Source organism: Agelaius phoeniceus, chromosome 10 (assembly GCF_051311805.1).
Source record: "Agelaius phoeniceus isolate bAgePho1 chromosome 10, bAgePho1.hap1, whole genome shotgun sequence".
NCBI lineage: Eukaryota > Metazoa > Chordata > Aves > Passeriformes > Icteridae > Agelaius > Agelaius phoeniceus.
Window position 1 is genome coordinate 9,723,964 of NC_135274.1, and position 27,226 is coordinate 9,751,189.

Consider the following 27,226-nt stretch of genomic DNA (forward strand, 5'->3'; position numbering starts at 1 on the left):
AATCTGATTTGCCATTGCATTTTGAGAAAGCTAAGGTGAATGTGTGATACTGAGAGAGGATGGCTGGTAATCCAGAAATGAAAGCCTGAAACTCCTCATGTAGGGCAAGGTCAAAGAACAGCTGCCCATGGAAACCCCTATACAGACAGACTTGCAAACCACATTCTCACTGTTATTCCCAGGAGGTTTGTACTAAGGGTATTTTAAATAAACAGCAACATACATCTCAACAAATGATTTAAAAAATGTGAAGGTAATGACTTCTCATATGGCTTTACTACAGCTTGCACTTAGAAATATGTCACCTGGGTAGTTTTATCTCCCACATTAGTTGATATTTAAGAAGTTCTGATTATTACTCACACTGTTCTGAGTGTTATATCTGTTCCTAGCAACTGAGAAAGGAAAACAAGCCAAAATAAAACACAATGGTATTTTTGAAGCCACAATGTAATAGCCACGTGGGATAAAATCCTGCCTGCATGTTTCTAAGAACTGTGGTACCATAGAGAATTAGTGATGAAAGAGCTGGTGGAAGTTTTTGATAAAGACAACTACCTCTCATAAACTACAAGCAAACTAAACAAAAATTAACAAGCTCCATAAAGCAATTAAAATCCAAAGTGTAAAGTAGATGTAATGACTCAACAGCCTGATCACTGCTCTCATAAAACCGCCCTCATAATGCATGGCCTGTGTCTCCTCACCCTGATATCACCATAAAATTAAACAGCAAATTGAAATTCTCTTCCTCTGTCAGTGGAGTCAGTGGATAGAAAAGTTGTAAGGCAGGAGAAGCAGGGCCAAGGGCCATGCACTGAGAAGCCTCACAAGAAACCAGATCTGTGCACCACAGGATGCCTGAGTTTGGCTTGCCAGAGGCCAGCTATCAGCACTGCACTCCCTGCACACTCTGTGCTGCTTTATCAATCCCACCCTCCACAGACTATTAAGTGGGCACTGTCACTCACATCCTAGAGGCAAAGCACATCCCTCCTGGCAGTGAAAAAAAGCCTGGAATTGATTCTTCAGTGGGTTTAAAAAACAAAAAAAATTAAACTAACCAAGCAACCCCTGCCCCAAAGTGCAGAAGGAAACAAACACCATGTAAACCCCTAATTTCTGCATTTTAAACCTGTCTCATTACTGAGTGGACAACCCTCCTCTTTGCATCCTGCCCTCTGCACTGCCAATAGAATACTGCTTACAACTCAATGTGATTCAGCCTTAAGAGAACATTCTCATTCTAGACTTGCACCCAGCTGAAAAGTTTCAAAGATGTTGTAAGATTCAATACAATAAAACAACTGTCCTTGTTCTCCCAGATAACAAGGCTTTTTTAGTGTTTCAAATAACCAATACACATTCCATGCATATTTAAACACATCTTTGTATTATTTCTTTATAAAGACAACTTTGGTCCTCACAAAAGAGGCTGTTCATGGTCTTAGGTAATGCAGAATACATTAATTGGGCAATACCTCACACTTATTTTGGAATGCTAATTCGGACAGAGCCCAGCTCTCACTGCACCCACTGTCACTTGCTGACTCTGTAGAGGGGTGGCAGTGAACTGGGAACACAACAGCACATTTGTGAGGTGAATTTCAAGCATTCTTTGGCATCACAGAATGGCTTGAGCAGTGCCCCTGAACCACCAAAGCTGATGGGTTGAGATTTAACCACCCAGTTTTAGGTGGTAGATGTCATCAGCAGTTTAGGATCAACTTTTAACTTTGGATGGAGTAAGAGAGTTCAAAAATTAACTAGATAGCCCCTGCCAGTGTCTATCACCAAGGCTCTCCCAGGAATGAAGCAACTCTTAGTCCCTGCTTATGCAGCTCATATCAAAGTTAACACTCAAATTCATGATATTAAAGAGTCCATGCTACATAATAATTTGGGGCACCACCTGCCTGCAGAAAACACAAGCAGCATGTTTAAACAAATGGAACGGCCCATGAAGCACAAACCTCCCCGGCCTGGGTTGGAGCAGAGGAGCTCAAAGCAGTGAGGATTTGCATAGATGCCCCTGCACCCCTCCCTCCTGCTCTCCTGAAGCCATTCCTGAGGCTGTGCCCTGAGGAAGGCTGAGGAGGGAAAGTGGAGCCTGGCTGGGGCACCACCCTGCAGCACAGGGAACTGAGGCATCAGAGCGGTGCCCTCTGAAGCTGGGATTGCTCAAGGAGCTCCAGGATGGAATGGGGCAGCCCCGGGCTGCTTCTGCAGTGTGCAGGCTGCTCCTGGCTCCCCAGGGCCACAGAGCTGCTGAGCCCTCTGTGCCTGCCCTGGGGACTGCAGGGGCTGGCTCAGCAAGGCTTGGGTGCTTCAGGCTGAGAGCAGCCCGTGGGAAAGGCTTGGCTTAAAGCACCTCCACATTTACTCTTTAGCAAAGCCTGCTGCATAGCCCCAACTCCTTTCCTTCCCTTCCCATCAGTATTACTGCCCCAGAAGCAGTGTTAGTCAAACCCTTGCTGTCCTCAGCAGTTTCAGTACATCAGTTTGCCACAGGTACTTTGTCCCAGCAAAGCCACCAGTGACATACTGTGACTTGTAATGCTGCCTCCCTTTATGCTTCCTTAGGGCACCCTTACATGGCCTTTCCTCTTTCTCAAAACAAAACTTGTCTAAATGCACGCAAAATTAAACATAGAGGGCCAAAAAGACCCTTCTTTCCTTTAAAGACATTCCACTGAGAAGTATTTTTGGCAACTGGTGTTTTTTATGAGCTGGGTAATCACTTACAATTCTACAAAAGACCCCGTTCAGGTTTTGGTTATTTATGTGCTTCTTTCTTACACAAAAAGATGCACTGAAGCAGACAGAAGCTCCCCCAGCCAAGCCCTGCTGTGAGCACCATCCCTGCAGCCCAGGTGAGGGCTCTGGGCACTGCCACCCCTGCTCAGCTGACACGTCCTTTCTCTCTGCTAGGCAAACAGCACTGTTGACCCCAGCCCTTAATTTCCTGCTACTCCCTCCCTGTTGCAATGGCATTCCCAGCAAGAGCTTTAAATAACAGCCTGGGGTACAAGGCAAGTGACTAACTCTCCACATTTCCAGTCACACACGGTAATCTCCCAACAGCAACAGCACTGACAAGCCCTTCCTGCAATACCCTACTTAGCAGACATTTTTTTTTCTGTGGAAAGATGCTGGTAATCATATCTTAGAGCAATTAGAAACACAAATTGTTTTTGCCCTTTCTCCTGGCAGGCCCTGGCTGGCGGTGCCCTTGACGAGCAGCCAGGACAGGTAGGGCCAGCTGCTGCAGGGAGCAGGAGGGGCTGAGCCCCAGGGCCAGGGCTCAGCTCAGCCTGCTGGGCTTGGCAGGACTGCTCTGCAAAGCAGGGCTCAGGACCAGATCAAACCAAGCAGGAAAGGATGACTTTTAATGGGAAAGAGCACCCCAGTGGCCAGGGCAGGTGACAGGCCACGGTGAGAAGATGCTGCCCTCATTAGGGCTCAGTGTTTTTCAGACAAGGCTCACTGGACAGCAAAGCATCCACCTAGGATGAGAATGTGAGCTCCAATAGAAGGTAAACAGGGGCACTGTAAACTTGTCATATTTTATTGCATTGGTATTGCACTCACCCATGAGAGCACTACAATGGTCTTTATGACTCTAAGAAACTTCAGAATGTTTACACTAAAATCAGCATGAGCCCTCAGCTAAAAAATACACTTCCAATTTTATTAAAAACTAGAAACCCAGTGATTTGCTCACATTCACATAATTCAAAGGAACAGGCCTTCTCTGGCACTTCCTAAGCTCAGGAGTTTGTACTAGCAAACAAAATTAGTGTTGTAGGTTGAAGCTACTCTTTGATCTGCTAAATAAATCCATAGTAAATTCAGGTTCAATTACAGTATTCAAATTTATGACATCCACAGTGCTTTGTGAAGTTAGTGACAAATGCCAGTTTCATACAGAAAACATGTATTAACGTGCACAAGCCACAAAAAAAGAAAAAATCAATTGGCTCTACACAGATGTATCAAAATGTACTTTGACAGTTTTATACAGTCTTTTACATGCATTTGTCAATACACTTGATTGCAGCTGTAGATACTGTGAACTACTCACTGTTACAAAGAAATTTTTCGTTTGATACACGGAAAAGTAAAATTTGCTTTACTGATACACCTACATGCATATTCACCAATGCATTCATTGTTACTGCCAAAATTTCATTTGCATGCAAAATACCTCTGGTGCAAATTACCAATAACATAAGGGAGCCCATGAAATGTTAAAGACTTCAAAGGATGAGAGAAAAACTATTTGCATTTTGGGCCTGATCCAAAGCACATAAAAGTCAAGAGGAATCTTTCCATTGGCCGCAACAGATGTTCTGACTTGAGGAAGTTTTGATGCAAGTCACTGACATAAGAGCAGACCAGCAGGACCACAAAATCCACTTTCTAAAGAAACCGAAAGCTAACTCTGCTAAATACTGGTTTAGTGTGTGGCAGCTGTCACTCAGCTTCTCCCAGGACAATTTCTGCTGCCTCTCCTGCTGTCCACAGCACACCTTTGTTTGATAGCACTTTCATTCAGCTTTTACACCTACACTTTCTTCTCTCTTGTTCGTGGCTTTTTATTTCTTTCTTGCTCTGTAGATACATAACTTCATAATAGTGCTATTTAATTCCACAAAAGTGACTTAGGAGACAAATACCTAGGCAGGACAATACAAAAGCTGTCAAAATATGTTGTGATAGATCACTACCTATAGAGCATCAACTGCTTTCAGTCCTTGAAAAACAGCTAGTGGGTCTCATAAAAGAGGCAAGCTGCTAGCTGCTCTCATCTCTTTGGGGATAATCAGCTTAATCAATGTTGCTTCAGCAACCTCTGCTCTATCCCATCAATGTTTTAGGTGCAACTTTTCATATGGCATGAATGTCATAATGGCTCCTACTCCAGGGCAGGAAAAAACCTGTTCACAGAAAGGACAGGAAACACAGCGTGGAAAATGAAAACAAGTGATTGGACTTGCAACAGTGCAGGTACCAAGCAGATAAATAATAGCATGTTTATTTACATAAACTTGAATGATTTATTCCTTTTAGGAAGAAACATTTTTTCCTAGCATGACCCAAAAAAGAAATTAACTAGTAAAAAGAGCATTTCTCTACCACAAACATTAGCAAATGCTGTATCTAGTCTATGTGTGTCACCAGTAAGCAAAAACAAACCCCTACAATAAAACAAAACAAACAAAACCAAAACAACCACCAAAAAACCCAAAAAAAGAAAAGTACTAGGACATAATGCACATTTTTCTGCCTCTCTGTGCTTCAAAATCATAAGCACTCCTCACATTTCACTGTAAAGGGTTTTATTTCTTGGTCCCTGCAGCTCAGGTAATGATATCATAACTCAGAGGTGGTGCAAGGCTCACTATAGCTCTGACCTCATAAACAATTTTAATATCCCTTCTCCACATCCTAACAGATATAGGACTGCACCTGAACAGACAATATCTCCTCAGGAGTTACTTGTTTATTCAACTTGTAAGTGAGCACATGTGCTCCACATTAAAACCAACCTGGATGCAAAGAGAAGGCTTCCTTTGCCAGAAGGGGAGCATCCTTCAACAGGCTGAGATACACCTGCCAAGTATCCCACAGGAGGGAATGCAAAATTAAGCCAAAATCCAGCACAGAGCCACAAAGCAAAGAGTGCAGCAGCATTTCTGCTGCACACATCTACTCTGGGCTCTTCTGAGTGCCCAGGAGGCTCCAGAGTGAGGAGAGCAGAGCAAGGAGCCAGGCAGCAGCAGCACTTCTGCTCCTCTTTCCAGGTGAGCCAGGCAGAGCTCTTCAGGCTACTCCACAGCATCCCTGACATTCTCTATCCTGACCACAGCTCAGATGCTCAGAGGGGATAGTAAGGCCAGGAAAATGAAGCTGTGAATCTCTTGTGTAGGGCCATGATTCACTGGAAAAGCCAGGGCCTGTCCAGGATCCCTCTGGCTCCATGAAGGACTGGAACACACACAGAGGGTTATCCAAGACACCTCAAGAAGGTTCTGTTCAGCTGGAAGGAGCTGGTTAAACTGGAAAGCAGAACAGCCCAGCAAGAGCTCTAGTAGCCAAGAGACCTCTTCAGACTGAAAACCTTTCTCTTGAGGGAAAGGAGCCAGGAGACAGTATGATCAAATCTCTTTCTAGGTCAGACCTCAAGAGCTGCTTTTCACCTGTAAGGCAATGGTGATCCCATAACAACTGTACAAAAGCAGTTTCCACAAGAGACACAGGTAGAGATGATCCCAGTCAGCCTGCTCCCAGCCCCACAGAGGATAAGATGTAGTTAAACCATGCTACTGGATGTCTAATTTACTCTGAAAATCTTCTGACATTGAGATTCCCCCACATTCCTGGGCAATCTGCACTGGAACTACAGATCTCAGTAATTTTTTTTTTCCCCTTGGGTCTAGCCTAATCTTTTGGTTTTGCAATTTAAGCCCATTTTTTCTTGCCCTGTTTATCAGCTCTTTACAGCCAAATTCTGTGCACCTCTGGTTAAAGAATAAAGGTGAGAGACATTTCAAGATATCTTCAATTTTAAGCAATTCCAACCTTTGAACTACTAAAAGTGAACTGGACAGTAAGCCCTACCATAGGCAGAAGGGATGCCTTAGTCTCTTAAGCCTGCTTAAGGGCTGCAAATCCATCAATCAAGCTCTGGACTACTTAGAAAGCCAATGCGTAGTGTTTCAATTATTTCCTCCTGGAGTAAGGCCAAAATAAGCTTGTTGATGTGAATAGGTAAAACAGAATCTATTACTTTCTGAAAAATCTCTTTGAGAAGTGCTCTCAAAAATTTATCTCCCCTTACCTTACCAGGAGGACTTATTTGTTATTGAAAGCCTGCCTGTAAGCCTCATGCTGCTGAACTCAGAGCAATAAACATTTTATTTTGAGAAATCACAGAGTGAGTGAAGATATAGAAATTAGAACCTAATACAGAAAGAAGGTACATGTCAAATCAGCACTGGGCCATCTCAAAAGGACCTCTATAAAGCATCAGTAATGATTATTAAACTTGAATTTATGCCATAATTGTGGCTTTTCTGAAGGTTTTTACATTAAAAAAAACAGCAAGAAGAAAATACCTGGCAGAGGACAGGGGCTATTTTCCAAAAATAGTAATGAGGTCTAACTTTCTATTTCATTGGCACAACTGATCCATAGCCTCACTCTCTGGCTGACAACTTCCCTGGACAAAATCAATCAGAGCAGTGGCACCAAGCAGGGCCAAGTCCCCAGACTGTGGAAATACTCCTTGGAAACATTAGGAGCCTTTTTCCAATTCCTGCCAACACTCTGGCAGGGGAGAGGAGGAGCTTTTATCCTTTTAATCATAAAGAGTTATAAATTGTCAGAGCATCACACCTCCATATACACTTCATATTTTTTTATAATGGGCAAATTCTGCCCTCTTCTATACTCTGACAACCCCTACTAGCTCTGAGTGACATAGATATAGTATTTGACCTAATTGCATTTTAAAGCCCAACTAAGGTTCTTGCACTCTAAGCTGAGACAGACAACTTTTTTCCTCCCCACAACTCCCTGTGACACAATACTTCTGACACATTGCAAATTTCTGAAGCATTATTCCTTCCAAACAAGTATCTTCCTTGTTATTTAGCCAGGCTGAAGGGCAGTTCACTGTCATTTATGGCACAGGCACAGAAAGGAGTGAATAGCAATTACTCAGCATTTGTTAAAGGGAAGGCCTCACCTTTAATAATTGCACAGTCACATTTCTTTCCACAGGGTCAACCAGAACTCCGGAAAGGAGACTTGCTGATTGACACAAATATGTTTGTATTTCAAAGGGCAAACTACAAAGTCAAATAAAAGGCAATGTTTGCACAAGAGTTAACTTTGTCATTCGGCATTCTCAAAGAGCTCAACAATCCCACGGAAAAATGTCTCTCCTTTGCTACACTACATTTTTGACTCAAACTTTAATACAGGTGTATAGGGAGGTCAAATTAGCATTACTGCAAAAGGCTAGCTAAACACACAGCCACAAGAAAGAGGAGTTAGTGGCAACCTTTAAAGAAGCAGAGGAATATAGTAGGCAGAACTCTTTCCCCCACATCCCCACAGTGAGCTGGGAGCTGCCAAAAGCTCAGCACAAGTTATAGCAGCAGGGTCCTCTGATTGCACAAACAGACAAACCAATGCCCAACCAAACAGGAAAGAGGGTGGAGATCTCCTTTTGCACGCTCTCATACCCCAGTTACAGATCATCTTGAATAAAAACACTGCACAGTCACCGCCTCAGCTCAGCCTAATGGGAAGGAGATGAGATAATAAGGCCACATACTGCTCTTGGGACTGTTAAGACAAGGGCAGGTCCCTGCAGTGCTGGACCAGCCCACAGTGCATCCCCACCAGCCTCTGTCACAGCCAGGGCTGCTCCTGCAAGGTGGACAAGGGCTCCTGCCCCTCTCTGAGCTGGCCAGCCGCCCTCCTTGGCAGAGCTGTGACCCTGCTCCTTTCCCTTCTGCTGCTGGGACTGGAGGTGGATTTTGCTCTCTCTTCTCTCCCAAATTAAAGAATCCTAAATCTACAAATGGGTGCTTTCACAGTGCCCACAATCCTTTGAGCTCACTTTCCCAAGCTATTGGGTGTGTTGAATTCAAGGTTACCAAGTGCATTAATTCTGGGCACATTAAAACTGGGCACCAAGAGCACGTCTTCAAAGAGCCACTGAGAACTTTAGGGTGAATCAACTAAATGGATAAAGGATCTGCACTGGGGTAGATTCAGATGAAAAGGATGGAAACAGTCTTGCAGGTAATTAGTGATGCACCTTCAGTTATATACGCTGACTTCACCCCTTTAGCTGATTGCTTTCAACTTTCTTCCCCACATAGAGAGGCCTTTGAACCTCAAAGCATGACAAAACTCTACATTATCAGCCATGTCTGTAGGCATGTGTGCTGCACTAGCACCCACTGAAATGTCATGTCCAGCCTAAAAACTTGGATCCAGTATTTTCACCTTGTATGAATTTTTGGAAGTAGTCCAAATTTGGGCCAGCCTGGCAGAACAGCGCCTGGGAGTAGCAGAGGGAATGGGAACGTGCCATGGGAATGACTTCAGCAACAAACCACAAAAAAAGTTCTTTCACATTAAGTGTAACTATTGCTACTCTAAGATTAAATATTACCTGGAAATTACACTCATTAACTGCAGAGCCCTTGATTAATGAGCAGGTGGAGTGCACACAGGGACCTGGTCCTGATTTCAGCTGTCTTATTAGCTCTACCCTGGACACTACTGATCACCACAAAAATAAATGAGAACATCCAAGAACTAATTATGAGTGGACAAAATGTGTCAACCTAATAACTGTGTTAGGGTACTTCAAAGATTAAGGGAAGGCTGGCAGATGTGCAAGATGCAAATACTGAAACCACTAAAAAGAAACAGCAAGAGAACTCTGCTATCTTCTGGTATGTCTGGTGAGTGAGACCACATGATGCCTCTCAAGAAACAGTCTCCATTTCAGAACAGTCCAGAGCCATTCTGATTACTGCAATCACCTGTTTGTTGTTTTAACAGTGGTGGGCAGAGGAGGAGCCCCTAGCGCTGCCCCACTCCCAAGGCAGGGGCTCTGTCTCTGCCAAGGCCCAGGGAGGGAGGTGAGCAGGAGTCTGGCAGAGAGAGCCAGGGACAGGAGGGAGCAGCCCACACCAGCTCCAGAGGGTGCCCTGAAGGTGTGAGGGCTGGGGCTCACACGGGGAAGCCAGAACCACCTTCTGCAGCTTGTTGGCAAACACAGCTGCATCTGAGCATCTCCTGCTACGCTTCTCCAGCAGCCACTGCCTCCAAGCATCGCTGTGAAACAGTAGGGACTGCCCACACTCTCTCTTTTTAATTGGTGTTTACTTGTCTCTTCAAAAAGCCCAAAGAAATCTTCTACACACAGCAGCTAAGTACAACAAAACTCAAGCATCAGAAGAGGAGTTCAGACAACTTGTGCCCTACGATTGATCTCCTATTTCTCCCTCCACTTTCCTTCTAATCCTGTTTATAATTACACAAGCTGTCTGATCTTCCCAAAGCTATCAATTGCCTCAAATCCATTTTCAAATCACCATCCTTGCAAGAGCCTGGGCACCAGATCAAGCAGTCTCAGCCTGACACAACCCACGCCGCTATTGACGGCTCCCCTGAAATGCTGGGGTGCAGCTCGCCGGACCCCGAGCAGGGGCTGCCAAGACCCAGCCCCAGCAGAGACCAGGAGAAGTATTGATCAGCTCCTTTTAACATGCTAATTTGCCCAGTGGCTGCTCAGTCATTGCCAGGCTGGACACTTCAAAAGGAAACTGTTTTTAAAGCAGCGATGTCTTTTTCAGCAGCAGAAAAACTTAAACTGAAAACAAATGAATTCAAGCCCCAAATTCACAGAAGCACTTGCAGGTATTCTTCAGCTCCCCAGACAGAGATGTTTGATGTATGGAAAGACAGACTTGTTAATTAGGGTTATTAAAATGTGGCCTGGCAAAAACCCTCTGGGATTTAAAATAAGAAAATCCACGCCCTCTAAGTGCACACTTTAATATAAAGATAGCCTGTATTTTGTATCAAAAATATTCAGCCATAACCTCTGAAAGTGTTCCATTGATTCCCCCACACATGCACTTCTTAGAAGAAGAATAAAATGTATTTAAAATTAAATTTCTGTAATTCAATTTCTGTAATTCAGCATCAACACTGGAGAACATTTTGGCCTTTCTTAGCATTGATAATGGGGAGAATAAAGGCAATTGTTCAATCCCTTCAGGCTGCCCAGAACACACAGGGAAGGCCAGACAAAACCCTCGGTGTGCCAGAGACATTATTGAAGTATTTCGGGAAGCAGCAGCGTTATTGACTGACGCCTTTGCTACCAACACTGGCCTTTCAATCATGGGCTAAATACAAAGTGAGGAATGGATAAAATAGCAGGGTTTAATTAAAGATCTGGGCAAGTACTGAAACATGTTACATTGCACAAGTTTTGCAGGCAGAACAGAAATCAATTCAGTGTTTTGCATCAGTGTTTGTGGCTTGCATCATGCTCCTAGGAAAACCTGATATGAGCTATGAAAAACAGGAGTGTTCTCCAAACTAAGGGAGATAACGAGCTGTAGTTCTGACACACAGTGTATTACTCTGTTTGCAGAGATTGAAGAGCCAAAAACTTGATTTTCCCTTGAAATATGTCTTAATTTCCAAATGCAGGAAGAGCTTAAGTCACCAAGCTCAGCGTGCTCCCTCTCCTCTGGACCCTGCCCAGGACAGCCCCAGCCCAGGAGCCCAGTGCCAGCTACACCAGCAGCACCAGCTGTGCCCCTCCACACTCACACGCCCTGGCAAAGGAGGGAATTCGGGATGCTGCTGACCTCTAACCCCTGGCTGCAGGAGACAAAAGCTGCAGAGAGAACAGGCGAATGGGGAGAACTGACTATCAGCCTGACCCTTGCTCTGGAGCAGGCAGCAGCATCACAGCAAACTCATTCACAGAAACAAGGCGTGAGGAGATAACACCAGAAAATACAAGCAAAATGGAACTTGTTTCCTTGCCACTAAATTGTCAGCTTTATGGGACTTCATGCTGAACAGTATGAAAAAAAAATCCAATTTGCTTTGAAGCACATTAGTCTAACATCCTAATTATTGTTTACATTGCCATTTGCCTTCTATTAAGAATTGAATAATTACCCAGCGCTCCATAGTTTAAAAATACAAGCAAACAGGATTATCTGGGTAATTAAGACACTGTACTGCAGCTTTGTAGTGTGGCTGTACAAAGCTTTCACATATACAAGCAGAAGCGATAGGTATTGATTGCCTTAGCTCAAATGATGTTTTAAGGATGTGTTAGATGGGTCCCTCATTAGAAAAAGGTGAGCAAAAACTTTTGACAAGTGAGGAGGGGCAGAAGCTATCAGCACATTCATCTACATTCAGCCTTCACTCTGGTCTTATCTCAGTCACAGACATCCTGTGTGCCTCTGGGAAAGTTATCCAGGCTTTATCCCTCCATCCTCTGGCTGCTGCAGCATGGGAGCATCCTTCATCCTCCTCCTCCTCCTGCTGCCCAGGACCTGCCTTTGCCCAGGCTGCTGAACCTGCAGCCTCTCCCAGCCTGAGCTGGCCCCCAGTGAATACAAAGCCTGTTTCCCAGCACACCTCTTGCACCGGGTTTGTACAGATCCACTCAACGTTAGTGAGGTTTACACACACCCATCTAAGGGAAGTATAAAAAGCAGACCAGCAAATGGGTTTTTTTTCTAGGCATCCATGATTAAATGAGCCAAAGCAAATACCAACTGTATAGTATAGCTTTTTTTTTCTTTTTTTTCCCTCCAAACCTTAATAGCCCATCCATATTGTACTTTGAACAGCATGACCTCCCCTTCTGGGTGACTGTTAGGACAAAAGCAAAGTTTTTGCACGTTCCTTTGTTGTTTTAAAGAGCCTTTCCTCCATTTAATTATGCCACCAGGTTTCACACTGCGCAGTTTACTACCCCTGTGAAATTACCTTCAAGTTAAACACTAATTGGACATCCAACAAAAATGAAAACCCCCCACAACCATGTTTTTCCTTCTGGTTTCTTATAGGATGTAGCTCCAACACGATCGGGGTCCCAATTTCATACCACTGATTTATAAAGACACAAAATGAATACCAGTCCTTTAAAGAAATACAGTACATTCATGCAGCATGTGTTCTAAGTTATATCAATAAACCTTTCAACAAATCCATTCTGAACAAGCCTGTGTTTTGGGAGCATTTAATGAGCCTCAGCTTTATTTCAAGCCAAAGGCAATTTTAAGTAAAGTTGAAATAAAGAAAAGTTAAAAAGAAAAGAAAGCCACTAAAACCAAAAATAAAATAAAATATGGGTTCTCGTATAATCATGAGGCTTAAGAAAGCAGAACTTTTCTCACAGATTATTTTCATTCAATAAATAAAGACAGCAGAGCATTTCTGCATGTTTACTTACCCGAATGCTGGGAGCCCCTCTTCACCACACTATAACCATGGGCCAAGGCCAGCCCACAAAGGCAGGAGCACTAGCCCAGGCCTGAGCAGGCACTTGGCCCAAAGCACAGGAAATGTCAAATGTGATGCTGCTTTTTTCATGCCCTAAGTGCTCACTTACAGCCCAGAGGGGATCCCACCTCCAGAACCTCATCCCCCCCCAGCTGCGGCTGCAGCTACAGGAGAGCTTGGTGACCACTGGTGAACATCTGGAGGAGAGAGAGGACACCCAAGGGCCTGCAGCCCCTCCAGGCACAGGGAGTGGCTCTTCCACACCCAGCCATGGTTTTGGAGGTGGTCAGGGTGTGAGCACAGCACTGTCACACACACCAGCTGCAAGGGAGCTGCTCAGGAGGTGAGAGGGACAACCAGCCATGGTCAAGACATGAGGAGCACACTGAGAAAATACCACACTGTCTCTTGAACAAAGAGATCAAAAAAAAAATCAAACCAGAATTCATTTGCATAAAATCCAAATCTTTTGAGCTCTGCATAAACAGAAGAAGATTCTGGCTGGCGTTTCCAAAGGAAGCTCTTATCTCCTTTGTGAAATGGGGAAATGGGTGTGCTGCTTTGCATGAGGGTGTATACAAATGATGGAAATGAGGAATTTGCTGCATGCAAAAGGCAAAGGGGCCGACAGCTGCCAATCCCCATTCACAGGGAGAGCTTCCTTAGTCTCCAGCAGGAGGAAGGAGAAGGGAACCAACATGTTTGCTTCCCAGGGAGGTGAAGCAGGCTCTGAATATTCATAAAATGGCCGTTTAGTCATGGGAGTGTTAATTGTCTCTGATTCACAAAACTCTGTGACCTCACCTGCTCCCTGCAACATATGAAAAGGATGTCACATAATGGGAGGAAACCAGATAAGATATTTATCTCACAAGTTTGGGGGGCTTTTTGATGCAGTCTCAAAAGACCTTAGAGTACTGCTGAGCATTTCTTTAATCACTACTCACAAGCACAATAAAGACCAAGCTCAGTGGAGCATATTATTAGACAGATAATAACCCTTACCCAGCCAAGACCTAAATACTGAACTCATCACACACTGGATGAGTTGTCTGGAAAGTTTTGGGTTGCCTGTTTTTTTATCCTAAAAGAACACACAAACCAGAAGATGGGCTTGAAATCCCACAAAAGACTACCCAGACCTACCATGAAATTCATTACCACCACAAAGCTCATCTGGCTTTGGTTGTGAGGATTGAGCTTTTCACCAGTAACACACAGAATAAGGACCAGATATTGCTTCCCTGTGCAACACTAGCAGAAATCTTGTCAGAAATTCAAAAGGAAGCAATCACAGCCTTTCTCCAAGCAATACATGAAGGGACAATTGTTTGACAACTGTAACTTGACTTCGGGAGGAGGCCAGGCAGGAGAAAAGCAGCAGAGTTCCTGCAATAACATTTAAATGCTGATTTTGAAATGCACCAGGTGGTACAAGAAAATCACAGAGGGAGTAACCCTTGGAAGATCTATTGAGCTACATGAGAACATACCATAACCAAATCAGCAGAGGAGAGAACCAACTAAATTTGGTTCAGACAGACTGTGTTTCAGTATCGCTCCCAGGCCCCGCCTGTAGCTTCCGTCTTCTCAGCTCCTTTTAAAACCTAACATGTTGAGTCTGTGCATTTTCTCCCCTGCCAAAAATAATCAACCTGAAAAAAAATCCTCCTGAAATCTCAAATCTGCACAGTCTTAGTCACCCTTCTGATCACCCTTTTGTGCAGACAGACTCTACATCAGTGCTATTTTGACAAAAAGAGTTATCTATGACTAAAATGGGAAAGTACACACAAATTACATTGCTTCCCCACCCTTAAAAAACCCACCATCCAAGAATCTTATCACAGAAAAACATATAATTAGACTGTACACTTCTGATGCAAACTGAACTGCTGCTTTCAATGATCACAGCCACTCTTCAAAGCCTCCAAGATTAAAAGAATCTTATCATTCAAATTATTACTTCTTAGGGATGCTCTTATCAAAGTTCGAAGGAAAATTCTAAAAACAGCCCTGATAAGAAACCAGGACTGAGCCATATTTTAAATGACACTGGATTTTCTGCCAATTGGCCAATTCACAACTCAGAAAAAGCAAGTGTAGATGAAGACAAAGCTGTTGGCTCTCATAACCTTTACAATATCACAGTAAAAATCTCAACTGTCTCACATATTTATACTAAATGGCAGGTCTAAAATTGAGATTTGTAATTTCACAGCATCAAAATCATCACAGATGGCTACAGTCTATTGCTTCTTTAATCTGTCTTTTCTCCCTTCCTGCTTGTTTTCTCCCCTCCTCCTTTGAGTTAGAAAGATACGTGTTTTATCATAAGGAAATCGTAACTAAATCCAAACCACATTTTATTAATGTGTAACAAAACAATTTACATAACAATGATGTCTACAAGTGAAGTTTAAAATTACTTTATGTCTCAGCTTTGCCCTAAAGCACTAATTGCCTTAGTCTTGAGATGTGCCACTATTTGGGATAGTCGTCTTCCATCAACAATATTCCACATTCATATTCTCCTAAATGGATAACCACTAACACAGAACATTTGAGGGAGAATAAACAGTAGTACAAATAGCAAATTGGAATTTTCTTTGGCTAATCTAATTCCCAGCTACAAGTTCATTTGCAAGCAAAGAATCAGAACTCAACTAAAACTTTTACACATCAGGACCAATTTTGCAGAACTACTGCCATGACACACTTGTGAAGCTTCCCAACTAAATATGGATTTAGTACTTAGCTCCTTTTCCTTCCTGTCCCAGGTTTTTGCATATATACATAAACACACACTTAGGGATGTTCAATAAGAAAATCATCATCAATAAAATTAACTGGGATAAAAAAGCAGTCAGAGAAAGGGCAGCTTTTTGTCATCATATTCAAACACCTCCACACCACCGACACAAATTTTTAAAAATCCCATTTGAGGTCAGAAAGTCATTAACTCCCACTACAAGAACTTTAGATGTGAAAAGGCTTTCCATTATGCTTCCTACACACACACACACACATCAGAAAACAGGCAAAAGAATCTCAAGGAAAACAGATTTTTTTTTTTATTTAAAAATTGGGAGGGCGAGTGAACTTGAAGCAGCTTGCAGGACAACCCAAGGGCCAGCTGGTCTGTCCCAGGCCTGTGTGCAGGGAGCAGCTCCCAGGAGAGGACGAGGAGCTCCAGCACAGACTGGGGATCTCCCAACAAGTGCAAAGCCCCAGTACACTGGCCCAAACTATTCCTGCCCACTGAGCTTTTGTTAAACATTTAAGATCTTAATCAATCCTCACTCTGACCCTAGGATCACAGGGGAAGATGGATGAGGAAACGGACAACCTCTGACCTTTCCTTGTATTTGTCCTGCCACAGTCAACCTATTGAAAAACAATTGAGGTGGAACCTGCTCACCAGCTCCCGTCCCAGACCAGCGCCCTTTCACAGCCTTTCCCAAACTCAAAGTCTCTTCCCCTGCCCCCAGTCCTCTATATCAAAACCACAGGAATCCTCCTCACTTCATCCTCCTCCTCCCCTCCAAAAACCTGTCAGAGCAGAACATTAGCTAAACGATTAAGTTAAGAGTGGAAAGAAAAGGGGAAACCTCATTCAGTAGTGTCAAAGGCCAAACTGCTTTAACAGCCTCACTGGAAACTGGAGAGAAGCTGCACAGTTCTGGTGAGCTTCATGAATTCATCAGGAGGAGCTTCCCAGTTAACTGTTCTGGCTGGAGAATGGCAAGTGTGAGAAAAGGAAACCACAAGTAACAGCTGATGAAATGAGTTTAGCACTTTCAATTATGTGCTGGCTCGAACGCTCTGAAAATGATGAGCACAGGCCAACTTCACTCTGGAGAGCCCAAGAGACAGAACATTTCTAACACCTTTGTCAATATGGCATCACCTGAGCTCCTTTTTAATTGGGAAATGGAGAATTGGGTTTCCTGAGCCCAAACGTCCCCAGATGCAGCTGAGAGCCTTTAGGTAAGCTGGCAGTCATCCCCAAGGTCTGCTTCAACACTACAAAAATGAACCTAAAAAGCATGCCACTATAACCACTGCCCATCAGCAAAACCTCAAGAGATTTCCCCCAAACAACACAAGATTTGTTAGACAATTAGCTTGCCACATCTGGGCCACTGACAATGAGAAATGGATGATCTGTGTCAGTCAGAACGACCCAGTACTGACCTAATAGGCTGTGGGAGAAGGTGGAATCATCTCCATGCAATAAACCAATAAATGCTTCCCCACTTCACCTCCTCCTCTCACAGCCCAGGCTGGTGAGGTGTCAGGAAGCTTTGCTCAGAAGCTATTGAGCTGTGAGAGATTAACAGCATCTCCCCAGCCACCAGCGGCTCCCCCAGCAGCACCACAGGTTCACACACTTGGTGACAAACAGGCTTTTGAGTTTCCATCTCACAGGATGGAAAAACCAACAAGAAAAAACAGCATTTTACCCCAGACAGGATGGCCTGTCATTGTGCAGCTCATCTTTCAGTCCTCTGTAATTTCAGCCCATGGCAGTTTTGTTGCCACTATGCCACATTAGGCTTCTCTCATAGAGCAAAAACTCGGGAAATTAAAGCTGAAGGTCACACATAGCAGTTCTTTCCTACCAAAATATAATTTCAAGGCATAATAACGAACTTCATATTGACTGTAAATTACCATTTAAAAGAAATCAAGTAGGACATTCAAAAGACACCATTCTCTCAGGAATCCATCACAAAAGCAGCCATTACTTGCTTTGCTAACTTGTTCTCAGTCTCAAGATGATAAAAATGCTCTAGTAAAAAATACCAAGAAGATGAGGCAACTGACTCCAAAGAACATTTTCTAAAACATGGCTCCAAATCCCTGAAGGAGCTAAGCACCTTCAATTCAGCACCCAGCAAAATTAAGCTCACTGACCTGTGCAAAAAACCATTTAAGTTTGATCTTAATTTATGCTTACATGAGCAAGACTTTCAAAGCAGAGGCTAAAGATATTTTATTTATAAACTGTCTTCTCTCCTTCCCTAACTTTCTACAGCTTCTTTATCCAGAAAAGGAAGGCGAAGAGAATATCGGTATTGAAGGTTTTTCTTTTAGGCGAATCTCTCTTTTATACAAACTTTAATCCCTAATTCTGCAGCACACAGGATAGTGTGTGTGTGTGGGAGGGTGGGGTGGAGACTTCTAGCATTTCTAAGAGTATCCTAGCACCTCTATTATTTAACTGACAATAGAAACTCTCTGAGAAATGAAAATATTTAACAAAGGCAGCAGTGTCAAATATCAAAGGGTATTTAGTGCTAAAAATTTGCGACAAGTAAAACACCAAAGATTTCCACTTCCTAAAGTGGGAAAGTAATCCAGCTAAAACTCCTGTGCTGCCTCCCAGACTGGTTCTTAACCTACTGCATTATCCAAAGTCAACTTTGCCAGAATTTCCCGTGTTTAACAGAGTTCCCTTGAAAGATTTCTCTCTTCAAACAATGGTAGCTCAACTGCACTGCTTTGCAGTCATCCACATTTTGGTGACTATCTCGAGCCAAATCAAATTTAGGCGTCTGCTAGAAAATGTGTTTCACCTTCTGCCTATTACAGCAGTATAATTTGTTTTGCATTATATAATTCTTAGCCTTGCCACCTGGAGCTGTTGGACTTCTTCATTAAACCCCTCTGTCCCACCACATCCCAGAGGGCTGCTAATTGCTGGCTTTAGTCCATTTACTCTCATCTCTGATTGAATTATGCATTCCACTATGTCCTAATGAACAGTACAATATGGCTCATCCTACCTTGGCATTCTCCATTGCGCTCCTCATAGCCAGCATTGCACAAGCAGTTGCCAATGGGCACCAGCCATTCGCCATCTGCCCCACAGTACATTTTTGGCACATCCTTCTCTTCCGAGTTGTTGACACAGGAGCCACGAACCTCCACCAGAGAGGAGGTGTCAGCCCCAGTAATGGTGTCTGGAAACTGCGCCAGGTTCCGAACCGTCAGTGGGCACTTCTTGTAGAACACGCGGACAGAGACCAAAGCAATGCAGGCACCGACGTCCTGGAAAGCCAAATAAAACCCCTTCTTGCTGAGTGGTCCCACGTCCCTGATCTCTGTATTCAGCTTCATGATCCTGTCACCAATGTCCACCTGGGTGAAGCTCTCATCAGCAGCAATGGTGTCGATCTTGGCAAACTGGCTCTCGCGAATAAAACGCTCTTTGTCGTTGTTCGATTCGTAGTAATAAAGGTTGAAAGTCTCCTTGCAAGTTCCCATGACACCTGGCAGGCTGTTGCAGTCTCTGAGCGTGAACTTGATTTCAATATAAACCCTCTGAGCCCCCTCTCGGGGAATCCAATCAGTTCGTAACCAATTATTCTGACTGGGCTCCATCACGTTGCAGACTTGGTAGGTTCGGATAGGAGTGTTCTTCTCATCCATGATGCTCACTTCCTCCCACTGCAGGGAGGAAAAGGGGGAGAAAAACACATCAGTGTTAAAAGGAACAACAGAGCTTCACAACAAAAAATAGGCACTCGTTCCATTACGGGGAAACAAACAAACAGACCAAAAAACAGCTCAGCAGACCAAGCCATAGCCAGGACTTCAACTGCTTGGACATTAAAGGAAGCATCTGTTCAGAAGAAACAAATTCCAAATCCCTCATGCCTCGAGGAGCAAGCATGTGCTTTAAGGGCCCTCTGAACCTATCCAAGAACGCTAGCTCGACTGACGAGGTTTATTTCAATACAGTTCAGTCTACAGAACACTGCCTGGAGCAGGGCTACACACAGAACTTCACAGACCCACAGAGCAGCACTGCCCTGCAGTGTTTTCTCTGCAGCAGATATCTCATGGACCCTGCCTCACACCTGGAAATATCCAGCAGGTGATACAGTGCAACTTAGTCACACAGAGAGGGTGACATCCACATTTCAGGCATCACTACCACTTATTTTCAAAACTCACAAGCCACTCTCTTATTCTTTCTCTAAGCTGCCAACTACTTTCCTGGGCTACCAATGTCCCAGACAGACTCAGTAAATTCTGCTTTGGAGCTGGGCAGAAATAGCTGTCTACAAAGAACTTGGGTAGCTCTTAGAAAGGAAAAACAGTTAAAAAGACAATATCATCAGTCCACCAGCAACATCACCATAACTTCGTTATCCAAACAGAGTTTCTTACCAGTAGGAAGGTAAAAAAAGAAGAAACTCTACACATTTTTTCTGGAGGAAATGTCAGGGAACAGCTAAATTCATACTATCAAAATCCCCAAAGATTTAGCAGAGAGGGAAATTGCTGAAAGATCAGGATAGCAGCATTCTTCAGAATTGTTACACCCCTCAGATCAAGTTGAGGCATCTTCAGAAGTGCCAACCAGGCAACATGATTATGAAACAACAACAATATGTGTAATCCAAAGTGGGTTTGGAAGGAGGAGATACAACAGTTTAGCATAATGAATTCAGAGAAGGAAAGCACATACTCAACAGTTCTGAAAAAAAATGGTCAAAGTATTATCATAGACAGAAGAAACTTTATCAGAGTGCTCTACTGGCAGGGAGAGAAAGGAAAGTAGAGGCATTAGGAAAAGAAATCTCTCCAGGAAATAAAACCAGAACCATAGCACTTCAATTCACATCATTCAATTTATCCTTCCCTATAACAATATTAGATAATGATATGCTGACTAGGTTTGCAAGCAATACAATGAAGCATATAAAATTATCCTTAGAAAACAGTAATAACTTTAAAGAGACTTCTCAGAAGTGCTTTTCAAAACTACTGAAGCCATAGCTTTGATAAACAGAGGCCTTCTTAAGATGAAGGGGCTTCTTGTATAATATCCTGCATTCTTCTCACAAGGATTGCTCTTATGCAAGTGATTTTTACTTAAAAAGCTTCCAGCTTAGCTGAATCCGTTTATAGAATGACAGCAGTTAGCACCATGAGTCACTAGGAGCAGAAAGAATAATATTTTATTTGCTGCCTAGAGATAACTGCAAATTAAAATGAAGGAGGGGGGAAATCAATACTCAGCATGTCACTCCTTTCCAGAGAAAAGGAAGAAATAAATCTTAAAAACCCATCTATCAATGTAAAGTGTAACATGTTGTTAGTAAGAAGACAGACTTGTTTAATTTAGAGCACCACAGAGCTAGTGCACTGTTACAATGTTGTCTTTATGATCCATCACTTTCCATCCTGCTTATCTTCAGATTGCCTATGCTACCAATATTGTGTGTGGTACAAGAAAAAGGAAGAAGCAGAGGGAAATAATACTTGTTGATGGGATTTCCTTTAGTGCATTAACACAATGGAGGATGCTGCTGGAGGATTCAATGGTGAGACCGCTGAGGTCACAGACACAGCAACTGAATGCAGCAAGTTTTTGGATCCTGTTCTCAACACACCCATCTGCTGACCAACACACAAATGTACAGGGCTGGGCTTCTCATTCCATTTACACAAATACGAAACAAACCCAAGTGCATCTTTCTGGCAGAGCTGAAAATAACGACAGCCCAAAATGTCCAGCCCAAAATGTAAATTACTTGTGACTCTAAGTATGTGGTCAAAGCTGTAACTTTTTGCTTTCAAGCTGAAATTAAATTTTATAATTCAGCTCTTCCCACAGTTTAATGATGCAGATTAAAACTTTCTGGGCACAAAACCTGCTTTTCAACTGTGAATTGCAGGAGTAAATCATTAATTACATTTATAATGCAATTCAATAATTCCTCCAGGGCTACTATATAGCTACTATATAGCTAGCTAAATGACTAAATCTTTATCTCCAGCCCTTCTTGTCCACACAACCCAGGAACAGTGTGGTTCAGATCTAGAAAAATACTTTTTTTTAATAGAAAATAAAGTATACACAGGTAAAGAAAAACGCTGAAAGACAAATTCTTCCCAGGAAGAAAAAGGAGTTTGTTTCTGCTGCTTGAAATAAATCTGCAGCATATGAAGTAAAGTAAATGCTTTCCAAGCACTATATCTCAGAAACAGACCATGTACTCTTAAATTTTTCACTACAGGCTTAAAAATAGAACACACATATGTAGGTTTAGTGAAACGAGTCACGTCCACAATAAGAGCACACATTTTTCCTTCTCAAGCTTGCATGGCGCTTTCAGAAAAAGCATGTGGAGAAAGGGGGAATCCAACAGCCATTAATAATACACAGCTGTCCTCTGACCATTGATTCCACTGCTGACTTATTAAAACTTGTATTTTAGGTTCTGTTTGAACACACAGCGTAGATATCCCTTGGAGAGGCGTCCAAAGACCCCGTCTCGTTAAGCGACACTTCCAGGGTGTGGGATGAACAGGGAAGCCCGGCCCTGCCCGAGATAGAGCTGTACCTTTCCACGCTGTCAAAAGATGAGGGCAATTGCCTGCAATCAGCGCTGAATGTGCACCGTGGGCGCTGCCAGAGGCCTGCCAATCACATCCCCACTCTCTGAAAAAGCGAGTTTCGGGGACAGCACAGCGTGCTCAGGCGCAGCACAAGCCACGACTGTAGTCAAGTTCACCCAGAACGACAATGGGGGAGCAAAACAATCCCCCATTCTCCCGTGTTATGGTTATTCAGAGCTTATGCATAATGCATCAGCAGCCAACGCAGCCTCGGATTCCTTCCGCTCACTGCTGTTTCCTTAGCTCTGCTTCTTCTAATTACGAGCGGGAACGCACACACAAAAAAAAAAAAAAGTAAATTTGTAGGTTGCTGAAGAATCCAGTGCTTTGTTGTGCACAGGTCCTGATCTTTCAGCATTTTCCTTTTTCAAGCATTTTGACTTTGTTACTTCTGCTTAAGGATTCCAAGCTGCTTTTACTCCTTTAATATTAAAAGGATTTGGGATTTTTTTTTTTTACATTAGTGTTTAGTGCACATTGCTGGCATTTTTGCTTAAATTGTTCATATGAAGAAGGAAAAAGCCTTTCTAATTGCTTATTAAAAGCAAGTCCCATGAAGTACAGTCTCCTCCAGATCCCAGCAATTCCAGAGTCCAACATTCGAAGGAGTTTCCCAGAGAGGCACTGGGCACCCTGTAGGTCAGGGCACAGATGAGGGAGCAGCAAGGAGCATCTAATAATATAAAGCTAAACCAAAAATTAAAGCTCTCTTAGCAAAGGGACTCTAAGCCAAGCAATGAACCTCTTAATGTCATCACATCAGCACTGGGCAGTGCAATCGAGCAGCCTTCTCTTCAATAAGATAATTGTAAAAGTACATAAAAAGAAACTCCAAGGAATCACAGTCAAGCACTGGGTGCTGCAATTTATCTGTTCAGAAACCAAAACACACGATGTTTACACCCTGAAACAGGACAACTGTCCCATCACAACAAAAGGTCTGTTGTGTATATTGATCCCTACTCCTTCATCCAGAAATAGAACAGCAATTGCCCTGAACATCTCCCAGCCGAGACAGTCCACAGATAAAATAATAGCAGTCAAGAATGCCAATTCAGTCGGCAGATCACATTTCTTGTTGGTATTTCAGTTTTAAATAGGCATCTAAGCCCATGCCTCAACCAATCTCTTAATTCTGAAACCTCTTTTCTGCCCTTTTGGTTTCCACTTATTCCATGACAGAACTATCCAAAGGGAGTATAGAGTTTCTCCAACAAAGAGTAATTCACTTGGTAAGCCAGGGAAGAAATCTGACCTCCTCACCACAATCAACAATAATCGAGCCATTAGGACTCTCTGAAAGTTACTAATCACCCCCTTTACCCTTTTGATCAGATAGCGGTTTAAAACTTACCCCTCCTTCCAGGGGACTTGCTATCCACCCCAGTTCTCCCTGAACTGATCTGGAATCCAGCAAGGTAACTGCAGAAAGGTATAAATAAAAGAGATTAAATTCCAGCTGCCAAAAGGCAATACTAAAATAAATGGTTTACCTGAACGTTTCCATATGTGCGGAGCACATCGCATCCACCTTCCACTTGAAACGAAATGTTATTTCCGAACGCGTCAATATCAAAAACACTTCGAAACTCTCACAGAGGAATAGCATGTTGGTTTCCCGGCGCCCTGGAGCCGCTCAGGGGCGCGGAGGGGAGCGGCGGAGTCCCGGCACACCTGCGGGAGACACCGGAGCGCCTCTCGGAGCGCTCCCCGCCGCCGGGCACCGCACCTCCCGCCGCCCGGGACAGCGCGCCCGCAGCCAGCGATGGGCTCAAAGCGGGTACATCCCGAGACACCCGGGAGCGCGGCTGGGCACCGAGAGACCGGGCAGGGGCTCCCGAGGGACCGGCGCCGCACGCCCACAGCGCGGGACGGCCGCGGGTTTGTCCCGCGGAGCCGCCGCCGGACCGTCCCGCAGAACGGGCTGAACCGGGGCCCCGGGGAACGGCGCGGAGCCGCCGAGCGCTCCCGGCAGAACCGGTTCCATGAGCCGCCCTCCGATCCGGGGCCGCCCCAGCGCGGCTGGCGGGAGCGCTGAGCCTCGGCGGCCCGGCCCGGCCGGGGCAGCGGCAGCGCTGGGGGACGCGCGGGGCAGGCGGCGGCCGCTCCGCTCCGCTCCGCCCCGCGACACCTGTGCCGGCACCGCGGGCAGCCCCGGCAGCGCCGCTCGGACAGGTCCGCGCCCGCCAGACGGGCAGCGAGCGGCCGGAGCAGCGCGGGGCAGGCGCCGTCCCGGCGGCGAGAGGAGCGGCGGGGCGGGGAGGGGACGGGACAGCACCGCTGCCTGCCCGGGGACATCGAACTTCGCCCCGGCGCCCCGCCGGGAGAACGCGCAGCCCGGCCGCCGGCAAGGCTCACCTTCGTTGGCGGGATAGACCCGAGAGCCGGTGACGGCGCCGCAGACGCCGACGAGGAGCGGGAGGAGTGCGCAGATCGGGACCCCGGCCATGCCGCCGCCGCCGCGCTCCGGCCGCGCTATCCCAGCGGAATAACTGCCTACATGGGGCGCGCGGCGCGCGCTAGACATTGCCAAGGGGGCGGGGCCGGCCCGTCCGTCAGGCGCCGCCGCCAATCGCCGCCCGCTCCGCGCCGCGCACCCCGCCCCGTCCCGCCCCGCGGGGAGCCGGGCCGGGCTCTGCGGGGCGCTCCGGCCGGGCCGTGAGGGGAGCGCTGCCCCGGGCGGCCGGCGGCAGCGGCCGGTGAGCGCTCCGCGGGGCTCTGCGACCTTAACAGTGTCCGAACTCCGAAAGATGATGGAAAAGACGAAAAGACAAAGTTAGGAGAGGCAGAGCGGCGGAGGAGCCGCGGCCGCGGCGCGCACACGGACCTGCCCCGCGCCGAGCCCGCGGCTGCCCCGCGTCCCGGGAGTGTCCCGGGAGCGTCCCGGGAGCTGCCGCCGCCCCGCCCGGCCCGGCCCGGCGCCACCGTTGAGCAACAGCGCCACCTGGCGGGAGCAGCGGCTTCAGCGGCAGCGGCTCCCCGGGGCCGGGCAGGGACGGACCGGGACGGACTGGGGTGGACAGAGATGGGCAGGGATGGACAGGGACGGGCAGGGATGGACAGTGCGGGCGGCCGCTCTCAGCAGCGCTTCCTTTGGGAGCGGCAGAGGCCGGGCCCGGCGCTCACCGCGAAGGTGCCAATCGTTCACGCTTTTATGCACCGGGGCAGCGGCTGGGCGGGCTGGAGGGAAAGCCAGGCTCGGAGCGGCTCCCTCTGAACGCTAAGATCCATCGGGACCCACAAGCTCCTGCACATCCCCCTCGTACACGGAACGCGTCCCCCCGAGCCGTGCCCGGGGACACCGGTGCTGGCTGATGCCCTCAGGCTGTCCCCGGGATCCTGCGCTCTGCAGCCACAGCCGCGCTTTGCTTTGAACGCACTGAACACCTGACTTCTTCAATAATGCTCTCTAAACGCGCCTTGACAACAAAAGCGTAGTTTGTAGAAGCCCGCTAAGCCTTGGGTGGGTCAGGCAGCGTCAGGGGGCTGAGCACCGTCCTTGAACAGTCCGCACTCACAGAGCAGCCCCCAGACCTGTCTGTCTCTCTGTCCGGCCACCCCAGCCGCCTGCCGGGACAGCGCTGCGGGACCGGGGGAAACCGAGCAGCTCCCCCGCTGCCCTCCCTGTGATGCTCCGTCCCTCAGGCGCTATCGGTACCGCTGCCTGAGCCTCGGGAAGCTCCAGAGCCGGCGGTTCCCGCAGCGCATCCCTCTTCGGCCGCCGAGGCCCCCACGCTCCCGCCGCGGCTCCCGGCGGCGGCGCTGCCTCGGTTTCCCGCAGGTTCGGAGGCGGTAGCAGCTCCCCCTGTCCCGTGGAGCAGCCCCCTTGTCCCGCGGCGCTGCCTCGGTTTCCCGCAGGTTCGGAGGCGGTAGCAGCAGCCCCCTTGTCCCGCGGCGCTGCCTCGGTTTCCCGCAGGTTCGGAGGCGGTAGCAGCTCCCCTTGTCCCGTGGAGCAGCCCCCTTGTCCCGCAGCGCTGCCTCGGTTTCCCGCAGGTTCGGAGGCGGTAGCAGCAGCCCCCTTGTCCCGCGGCGCTGCCTCGGTTTCCCGCAGGTTCGGAGGCAGTAGCCGCAGCCCCCTTGTCCCGTGGGCAGCCCCCTTGTCCCGTGGCGCTGCCTCGGTTTCCCGCAGGTTCGGAGGCGGTAGCAGCAGCCCCCTTGTCCCGTGGGGCAGCTCCCTTGTCCCGCGGCGCCCTCTCGGCCCGCCCGGCGCTCCCCTGGCTCCGTGCGGGACCCGGCTCCTTCCCTCGGCTGTGTCCCAGCCCCTCGCACTCGGGGAATCGCACCCAGACGCTCCGAGGATTTTTCCTCCGTCTGGGATAAAACGAATCCTTGCCAGAGTTAGCTGTAGCTTCCGCACAGAAGCCCTTTACAGGCCCGATTAGCTAAAAAAATATTTTGAATGCGGCTTAAAGTCTGACTAACTATTCTGTGCATCGGGAAACACGCCTGCTCAGAATCTGCTGTTTTCTCTTTAAATCACTCTACTTTTCCCCAAATCCAAATATCTCTGAAACATAATACTTACAAACACGCCCTTACTGACACTTTTTGCTTAAAACATAGAGTATCTTTCACCTGGTTTAATTTCAGGTCAAGATCTTGGGAGGATGCAATTTTTTGGCTCTTAAAAGTGCTGTTAAGAAGGTTTGGTAACACCGTATTAACAATGAGGTTCCTATTCCTGAGGCTGAGAATGTTTTCCTTAGCCTTGAACATTTCTTTTGGAGCT

At 46.2% G+C, this 27,226-nt stretch overlaps 1 protein-coding gene across 3 annotated transcripts in view; it reads right to left on the minus strand.

Annotated features, from left to right (window-relative positions):
• Window positions 1–25,012, minus strand: part of EPHA4 (EPH receptor A4) — a 105,180-nt gene extending 80,168 nt beyond the window's left edge. For all 3 annotated transcript variants that reach the window (XM_054639255.2, XM_077183844.1, XM_077183843.1), the window contains exons 1-3: window positions 24,856–25,012; window positions 23,852–23,919; window positions 18,870–19,533 (exon numbers count right to left, since the gene is read on the minus strand). In XM_054639255.2, coding sequence (XP_054495230.1) covers window positions 18,870–19,533; window positions 23,852–23,919; window positions 24,856–24,946 — 823 coding nt within the window. In that variant the 5' untranslated portion in view covers window positions 24,947–25,012. The remainder of the gene's footprint in view (window positions 1–18,869; window positions 19,534–23,851; window positions 23,920–24,855) is intronic.
• Window positions 25,013–27,226: the final 2,214 nt, after the last annotated feature.